The sequence below is a fragment of the Hakea prostrata genome, chromosome 3 (genome assembly GCF_041222555.1).
Source record: "Hakea prostrata isolate BN-2017 chromosome 3, UWA_Hpros_2, whole genome shotgun sequence".
NCBI lineage: Eukaryota > Viridiplantae > Streptophyta > Magnoliopsida > Proteales > Proteaceae > Hakea > Hakea prostrata.
Window position 1 is genome coordinate 74,197,391 of NC_142602.1, and position 9,906 is coordinate 74,207,296.

General features: G+C 39.8%; 1 protein-coding gene and 1 non-coding gene across 2 annotated transcripts; both read right to left on the bottom strand.

Annotated features, from left to right (window-relative positions):
- Window positions 1-286: 286 nt before the first annotated feature.
- On the bottom strand, window positions 287-1,597 carry LOC149023060 (uncharacterized). Its single transcript, XM_089147754.1, has 3 exons — window positions 1,468-1,597; window positions 818-951; window positions 287-667 (listed from the first exon to the last, which is right to left on the bottom strand). The coding sequence occupies exons 1-3, from the start codon at window positions 1,595-1,597 to the stop codon at window positions 287-289; spliced, it is 645 nt and encodes a 214-aa protein (XP_089003880.1).
- Window positions 1,598-6,505: 4,908 nt separating this feature from the next.
- Window positions 6,506-6,577, bottom strand: TRNAE-UUC (transfer RNA glutamic acid (anticodon UUC)). The gene has a single exon. It is a non-coding gene; the product is annotated as a tRNA-Glu (tRNA).
- Between the last annotated feature and the right edge of the window lie 3,329 nt (window positions 6,578-9,906).

The following is a 9,906-nucleotide window of genomic DNA, read 5'->3' on the forward strand; positions in this document are numbered from 1 at the left end:
CTCCTGTACCTTTTTTGATTATTGTACTTTCTTGCTCTTGATTCATGTTTTGTATTTATTATTATTGATAGACTCCATGGATCCCGTGCGGATCGCACCCACGGGTTGTCGGGCGGGTAACCCGGGCCTGGCGGGCGGGGTGTGACATGGGGAGGTTAAGCTTCCAAGCCACCTGCAAGTCTGCAACCTTCACGGAGACAATCTAAATAGCCACCGAAACAGTGTCGCCCAACAAGATCTCAAGCCCCAGAACCTCCTTCTCGACAATCAGAACAACCAAAGCAGATCAGGCTGCAAGAACATGGTCACTACCTTCAGCTAATGAATGAAGTGCTGCCTCTCTCAAAGCCTCCGCTTCTGCCATTAAAATTGTTGATGCAGAACCGGGTTGAGACACAGCAACAAAAATTGGTACGCCTTGCCAATCCCGCATGATGAAACCCAGACCCACTTTTCTAGTAGTATGATCAAAAGTGGCATCTGAATTTACTTTGTAAAAAGGTCTTTCTGGAGGCATCCATCTGGAGGCGGAAGTAGGAGAAGACAGGATGGGAACATTAGAGCATGTTGAATGGGCTTGTAAGTACTCATGGGCTGTACTCCATTCAAGAGGTCCAATTTGTTGAGGAGTCCAAAAATTATTGCCAAAAACCATGTCATTTCTAGCCTTTCATAGAAACCAACATATATAAAAGACTGTGGCTATTCCTTGTTTCGAAGCATGACCGGATCCAAAGTTTGTTTGTTGCAGTAAGTGTAACCAATCCTTGATATCATCAAATCCATTTTCATGGACCCTGAATCCCAATGGGCTAACCAACCATGCAGTCTTTGCAAATGGGCAATGAAATAAGAAATGTAGAGTAGACTCTGCTTCCTCTCCACACCGACAACAATCTGTATCAAGCATGAAATGTCTATGCTTCATTGCTGCTCTTGTAGGTAGTCCTCCTGCCACCAATCACCATATAAAGAAAAGGATTGTTGGAGCCCTCAGAGCTTTCCAAATAAAATTCCAATCCGATTTTGAAATTGTTCTCCAGCTAGGCAAATGGGAAGAGGATGCAGCAACCACCTGTAGGTCATCTTTCTCTTGAATAAGATTGTGATATATCGCCTTAACCGTGATAAGTCCTGATTGTGATCCCATCCAAAACAAATGGTCTTCGCCTGGAAAGAGTCAAAGTGGGATACTCAAGATGGTCGAAGCACGGGGGGCGGGGGGGTGGGGGAAGTTTATATTGATTAACTCTGAATTCCAAGTCCGCGTTGCAGGGTCAATGAGTTGAGAAACCTTCTGTAGTGAGCAGCCTGCCAGTGGCAGAAATTTGAGCTTGAAGTTATTATTTGAAGGGACCCATTTGCTATGCCAAATGTCCACTTCATCACCTGTTTCCACACGCCAAATTATATGTTTGCCTAGATTTTCTTTGCCATCGAATAGACTTTGCCAAGCCCATGAATTACCTTGTTTGACTCTAGCTGATAAGAAGTCAGATCGTGGGAAATAGATAGCCTTAAGAAAGCGTGCCCAAAGGGAATTTGGTTGCTTCCAAACTTTAGCAGCAGCTTCAGTGAGTAATGCTAAATTTTGCATGGCCGAGTCTTTATAGCCCAATCCTCCTGATTGTTTGGATCTACATAGGCGATCCCATGAAATCCAATGGGTTTTATATTTCTCAGCTGTGCTTCCCTAGAAAAAGTTGGCTGATAACTTCTTGATTTGGTTGTGAATTGATTTGGGAAGTTTGAAATGTGCACCTGCATACTGTGGTAAAGCAAATACTACAGATCTTAGTAGTGTGTCCTTACTAGCATGGGAGAGGAGACGAACCTTCCAGCCTTCAAGTTTAGTAGTAACCCTTGGCCAGAACCTCTTTGAATGCTTGTGCTTTAGAGGTACCAATCTCTGATGGGAGACCCAGATATCGAGTGGGACCTTTAGCATATGTAATCTTCAACACCCTGGAGAACCATCTACGAAATTTCTTATGAGTATTTGGGTTGATATCACTTTTTTTTTTTTTTTTTCTTTGTTTGAAAAAAATTCGTTTGTTGTACACAACAGTACATCACCACATCATAACATGTGGATTCTACCAAATAGAATGGGTTGAGATTAAATTACCCATTTAAGTGAAAGAAACCCAGTTTTGAAACCTATTTAACCAATATCCACCCTTTTCTAGTACCCAATTATACACACATTCTTTCTTCTTCTTTCTATTCTTCTTTCTATTCTTCTCTTCTTAAACTAAAGCACGAATCCGATTAAACAACTGAACAAAAGCCCTAACAATGGAATATATCATCCACTACTCAACCCAAGCTTCTGAACCATCGATGGAATCACAGCTATTAAAATGACAATAGTGTCAACATAGCTTTGAGGAAATCAGCCAAATCCTTCTTGCCTTGTTCTATAACAGTTCAACAATACTGATGCAATACTGATGTACCTAAAACCCCATTAATCCCTTGCATCCTTCTCTCCTCATCATCACAAACTCTACTCCATCAATCAATTTGTCCAACCCCAATCGGGACTCTATCAGTTAATTGGCCTAAACCCCATTTTCAAATAGAGACGACAAAGTTGCAAAAAGCGGAAGAGGTATTAACGCAGGAAGAAGGAACTTCTATTTCTTCTAACTTTGGTTTGATTCTTTAATTCTGAAGTCTAATCCCTCTTCCATACAGAGACGGCAAAACCTCTTTCAGAAGGATAATGTGCATGACCCAAAAATAAAAGTTCCCCTTTCTGCACTTTGGCTTCATGATCAAGTTCTTTTCCAACTTCAGAAATTTTTGAGGAATCAAGTGTGGAAGAAATCGAAAATTCATTCCCACATTCTAATCCTTCAACCTGAACCTACGAATCATGAGAGGTTGTGAGGTTTGAATGATCTTCATTCCAGAGATTTGAGGAGAAAGAGGAACTCGTGGGAGGTGAAGTGTCTGAAAATGAGTTCTCGAAAGTGGGTTGGTGTAATTAAGTTAAGTGGGTTTCATCTTGGTTTTTTTTTTTCTTTTTCCCCTTAAAAAGTTGATACTTAATCTCAACCATTCATTTAGTAGGGGCAGAGGTTCAAATTCTTGACCTCTTGGGACTTACTGCTTCCATAAAGGAGGCTGCCACCACTATGCTAGAAGTACATCAACTAGTTGGTCCAAATCAAACAAGCCTTTAAAAGACCTTCATAATGGTTCTGAAGCTGTTTTTTTTTTCCTTTCAACAACAGTTTATGGGGATCCACAAGTAACATGTACACACTAGAGCCGGCCATTGACATCGCCCTCTCAACTCATGATAGAAATCTGTTAGTTCGTCCTAGGGGTGGTGCAAGTTTGTCCTTGGCGGCTTGAGATTTTGGCTCTGAGGGTAGGTTAAGGCCAAAATATTTTGGCCCAGACTAGGGCCAAGGGCGGGCCTGGGATTACTCTTTGGGCCCGTCAGGCCAGTCCCAACATGTCCCTAATTTTTTGCCCTGACCCTAGCCCTAATCTTGGCCCTGATTTTGACCATAATCCTAATCTTAATTTGGCCCCCGATCCTAGCCCTATTGTTGAGCCTAATTTTGGCCCTGATCCTAACCCTACTTTTGGCCCTTATCTTAACACTGATTTACACTTTCATGGAAACAAATTTAATTTTATGTTACTAATTTACTTTTTGAATTTTTGTATTTTGAAAATATGATTTCTAAAAAATTAAAAAATAAAGAAAAATACTTATGATTTGAGTGTGATTCTAATTTATGTTGAACTACATTGAGAGGGCTACCACCCCATATAGTCATATTTTGATTAACAAGCTTGCTTTTCTTTTATTTTCTTTTTTAATTTCATATTTAATAATAATTATGAATTAAATAATTATGAAAAATAATATTTTTTTATATAAAAATTATTTTTACATATTATTAATTATTAATTATCTAAAATTATTCTAATGATTATTTGGGAACATTCATGTATGTATTTGAGTGTTGTAACTTAAATGGCAACTACTGGGAGTAGCACTGGAAGTGGGGCCCACAACATTGCTAGGCAACATGGTGATCCATTGATTGCCAACGAGAAAAAATCATGATGCAAGTATTGCCTCAAGACCTTGAATTCGAGTGGTTGAATCAAATTGAAGCAACACTTGGCTGGTAGCTACAAAGATGTTGCCAAGTGTCCCAAGGATCCTTATGAAGTGCAACAAGCAATTGCAACAAATGTAAAGAGAGGGAGACAAAGAAAGGATGATCGGGCACAAAAGTAAAGGGAATTTGATGATACAGTGCTACAGAGACCTTTTGTTGACGTTGTTGAGGAGTTAAACGACGATGAATAGAGGAGGACCATGGGTATTGAGTCACAGTCTAAATGGAGATAGATGAAGGTTGCAATGGAAGCTAGCAAACAATCCTCACAGCAATATGAACAGTCAAGAGGAGCAAGTGGTTTGAGGTTAGGGGCATCCATGCCACCTAGACATAGTTTTCACAAAAGTGGGGGAAGTGAGAGGACTAAAAGGAGGACGAAGATTGCACATTACGATGCCACATTTGACCAAGACCCCTCCCTCTTCAAGCATCAAGACAACTATCAAATAAGCATTCCATATATGTTTGTTGGAGGTAAAGAAGGTAGTAGGGAGGAGCAAGCTAGGTTTGCAATCAATAAATTCATGTTCTAAAACAACATCATAACCAATGTAGAAAACACACCATACTACTAATGGATGATCAATGCAGTTGCTAAGGCAGATGTAACAACCCCCGTAAATCTAACTCGGAATCCGTATTGCAGGTCCGATAACCCGAAGGTCAAGTCAAATTAATTTGTGGAGTGTCCGGGTAGAAGTCCATGATCCATACCCTCAACCCATGGATCTGAATTCTCTTGATAAAGAACCTGCCTTGCTAGGAAGTTGGATCTCTGATAGAAGCCATGTGGTAATTGGAGATGTCCGAAATAAAGGTAAGACCTCTTCCATGTGTTGGTTAGGGTTAGGTTGAGGTTGGGAGTCAACCCCTTGAGCAAAGCACCCAAGTACAACAATGTACTAGAGGGTGGTTGCTTAAAGCGGTGGATTGAACCAATCGACCGCCCCAAGCGACCGCCAGGTCCTGCTTGCAGGAATTTGCCCTAATTTGCCCCCTATTCTCTATAAATAGTAACCCTCGCCCTATTAACGTATTATTATACTCGGGATTGCTATTTTGGAAGGTTAGGTGGCAGTGGAGACGTGCTGGAAGGTGAGCAAAGTGCAGATTGAGATCTGGAACCTTTTTCCCTTAGTTTTTGATGTTCTAGATGAGGTAAGTGAATCCCCATTCACCCATTCTCTTTCTTCAGCTATTGATTGGTGTAGTTCTACCCCTATTTTGTTGGTAGTTACCTATTTTATTGGTTGTATCTCGTTTTCAATGTTCTTGAAAGGATCCTGTCCAAAAATTAATCCCTCCATTCAAATAAAGGATGGATCTATTCAAGGGAAAGAATTTGGGTGATAGTTCTGTGTTAATTTTAGGTTCCTATTTTACCCCTTGGTTATAAACATGTTAGGTTTGGTATTCGGATTGTGATCATCCCAAAACCGGATTGAAATCGGATGATCAAAAGCCTGAGTTTCTGATTTGAAATTGTCTGTTTTTGGGGCGGTTGCTCAAGGCGGTCGCTTGGCGGCTAGGTCACAGTAGCTATATGACTTTTGGCTTTTACTCGATTTGACTAATGTCTCTTATGTTATCTTGTAAGCCTATATTTAGGAGGACTCTGTCTTCGCTGAAAGTCTTATAATTGTTATTGGATTGCATTCTAAGGAACTTCTACTTAATTACAAGTAAAGACATACATTATTGTCTATATGCAATTACATATACATAATGAATCAATTGTTTTCTTTACTATTCTTTAATCATGTATCTTGCTGTAACTGTATAAAGCATGATTTTTTTTTCGCTAAAAGGATCATTATATTAAACGAAGAAGAAATATTAAAAATACATCAATTAATACCTTATAAGGAACCAACCTCCCTTACCCGCAAGAACTGTTGCCCATAATACACCCTTCCTCACTGGTTCCTACTCAGATTAGAAAACCACTAACTCATAAAAGGAAATCTAGGATGTCTAGAGGCATCCACATCAAGTTCATTAAGGATTGAAGCTGACCAAGGAATGTTAATATCAGAAGTTCCTATCCTAGCTGCCGAATTTGCCAAAAAATATGTCACTGTATTAGTTTCACGATAGCAATGTGAAATCTTCCAATCTATAGCCAGCAAATATTCTTGTAACTCTCTCCATATATGAAAAAAATACATTGATCTATATAGTCAACAAATATTCTTGTAACTCTCTCCACATATGAAAGATATACCAAGGTATTTTCTTCTTCTGTATTAAAGTCACCACAACTTTTAAATCACTTTCTAATCCGTGAATGAAAGTTTCCAATTCAGCCTCAAAGTTGGTTTTAACATCTAAAAAAATACTGAAATTAAAAATTCCATTGCCGGGAATTGAACCCGGGTCTCCTGGGTGAAAGCCAGATATCCTAACCACTGGACGACAATGGATTGATAAAAGAAATAAATAACTAATACTATTGTATACTTGTTGTTTGTGATATTCTTTTATGTACTTATCATTTATGATATTGACAACTGATTATGGTATGATGAGGAATGATGTAGTGTAGTTGTGATGGAAAGGGTATTCCACTTGGATATCTTGGCTTGAGATATTAGAGGGTTGTGGTATGGGACACATGCTCACTGATGCCTCTAGCACTATCATGATTGCTGGATGACATTCCTAGGGAGTCTAGAATTGCATGGCTAGGTACCCAACATGCTATTACCCTTTCAGTAGGGGAATTGAAGCTGGATGACCCGTGACGATGGTGACGTAACTCTGTTTCATCCTACAGCAGTAACCAGTCCATGCGGAGACTCAGTGGTCCATTGTTGTTCATGCAATGATAGGGTTGCATATGTTAGGGTTGGGCTCATGGATGTCAAAGGAGCGGCCCAGGTGTCGTGAGGAGTCATGAGAGCTTTCCGCCCCAATAATATGTGGATGACCATAGGGTTAGGGAGTGGAGTCCAACAGCGGTAGCTAGTCTGTGAGGGTTCTCATTTCTAGGTTACGAAGGATACGGAACTGAGTTGGTTGGTGCCATAGGGAAAGTATCTGGACTTCATATAGTATGTTACCAGTATTACTTGCATTGGATTAGAAACCTCGACATGCGCCAGTACTCGTCACCAATGGTCGTGGTAAGAGAGTGGTAACTTAAACCCCAACCATGGATGCCTGATGAGGACTTTACCCCTTCACCCAAGATCCCAACAGAGGTAGCCAGTCCGTGAGGGATCAAAGTGACTAGACCTACCCAGAGGAGGGCTGGTGTTATATCTTAAAGCATGTCAATTGTTTAGAGACTTGCATAGTTAGATCTTAGTAGCATTCATATATATTATTGCATATCATTCATTTCATATATGCATTGTTGATTACGTTGATTGTGTAACTGTGTTGACATATGTATGAGAAATGTGTTATCCTTACTAAGTTCATCAGAACTCATTCATTTCTTTGTATATTATATTAAACTGTACAAATGGCTTCACATTGTTGGAAATTGGAGAGAATTCGTATGATCAAACCATCACCTATGAAGAAGATGTGGCATCGTCAGTGGGAGATGGAGATAGCTTGCACGAAGCCTCCTGTAGATGCTTGGTGTGCGCTTATAACACCCATTGATGGCTGAAGGTGGCAGATTGCCAAATATTTTGAGGATCGTTTGGAGAAGAATTGGAGAACCCCCCCCCCCTTTCTTAATAAATTTGAAAAGTAGGAAACTGAAAAGAAGATAATTTAGTTTACTTTATTGCTTTCTGCTAAACTCAATATTTCTTTTGATTCACTTGATTACTTTGATTTGATTCTTTTATTGGAGTATTTGGACTCCTGTAATCCCTTTGATTAATTATTTGAACTTGCTCTTGCTCTTGATTATCTATTTATTCTATTTTTTATTATTGATGGGTAAGACCATGGATCATGTGACGGATCACACCCACGGGTTGTCGGGCGGGTAACTGAGACCGGCGGGTGGGGTGTGCCAGTAGGTGTAGGGGTTAAAGGCCTCATAGCTTGGGAAGTGATGAATAAATATTTATTGAAGGTGAAGAAGGGGGTGGAGGAATACCTTGATTCATTGAAGGAACGATGGGTAACATATGGTGTTGCTGTGATGGTTGATGGATGTAGTCCTACTAAACAATCAATCAATAATTTCATGGTGAACTACAATGGAAAGACAACCTTCCTTAAATTAGTGGATGCCTTAGATAAAATCAAAGATGTTGACTACCTCTACAAGCTTCTTTGACAAGTGGTCCTCAAGGTAGGGCCAAGCAACGTTGTCCAAATTGTCACGGATAACAATGCTAACTTCAAGAAAGTTGGTGAAATGTTGATGAAGAAGAAGAGCAATAGGATCCACCTCTTCTGGACACCATGTGCAGCACACTTGATTGATCCCATGTTGAAGGAATTTGGGAAGAGGAAGTTGATCGGTGGTGATCAGTAATTTCATTTATAACCATGGTTATGTGTTGAAGATGATGAGGAACCACTCTAAAGGTGATCTAGTCAGACCTGGATTGACTAGATTCTCCACTATGTGACTCTGAAAAGCTTCTAGAAGAAAGTGGTAGTTCTTCGGCAGATGTTTGCAAGTAAGAAGTAGTTTGTTGGCATGGATCTAACCATCCTGATGCAGTAGCAGTCCGACGAACCATTGATGATGATTCCTTCTAGAGATAGCCGAATAAGGTAGTGGACATTTTAGAGCCTATTGTGTTGTTTTATGACCAGTGGATTCGGAGAAGAAGCCCATAATGGCCCACATATATGCTGCCCTCCAGCAAATGAAGGAGTTGGTAAGAGTTGCTACCCTAGGCTCCTACAAATCCTACAAGAGGATCATCGATGATAGATGGGAGTTGCATTTGATGCATCATTTTCACTTGGTTGGTCAGTCACTCTAAGTTTTTGTTGTATACTTTAATCTACATTGTTATAAACAAGTAAACAACTAAGTATAACCAAATTTTTTATTTCAACAATACAAGCTTACTACCTTCTACAAGAATGATCTAGGGCTTGATGTAAGGTTGATGGATGCGGTGCAAGACGTGGTGGAGAAGCTCGTGCCAGATCCCATCATGTAGGGGACAATTAATGGAGAGTTCAAACTTGTTCAATTGTTTCTTCAACTTCTTGCATATACAATACAATAATTGAATAGATGGTGTACAGATCATGGAGTTCAAGATGCCTTTGGGAGTTTTGGAAAGCCTTATGCAGTTACAACTATGCATAAAATTGATCCTGGTACGTAGTCCATTACAATAAATGATAAGTCCATAAGACTATAACCTATAAGTTATATAAGTATTGAATATTAAGATTTACTTGTCTAATGCATTCTTATATTTGGTTATACAGCTAACTAGTGGGTATATAACTTTCTAGTCGCCAAATTTCAGGGACATAGCAATTAAGGTGCTCTCAAAAACTTTTTTATCCTCTAGTTGTGAGAGGAACTGGAGCACCTTCTCACTCATCTATAATAAGGAATTGGAGGACTTAGTGTATGTGCATTGCATGAGGTTAAGAGAAGGCCACATACAAGATGATATGGATGACGAAGGTAGGGAATTGATCAAGTTAACTGATACATTCCACGAGGGCCCCCAAGAAGAGGATGAGGAGGATGATGTCATATATCAATGGGTTAGGGATTGGTGGCCCAATACTAGATGGACCACGAGGGTAGCCGGATCCTACTATTGCTACTGCAATGGTCCTAGATACTATGGTTGAGCACCTG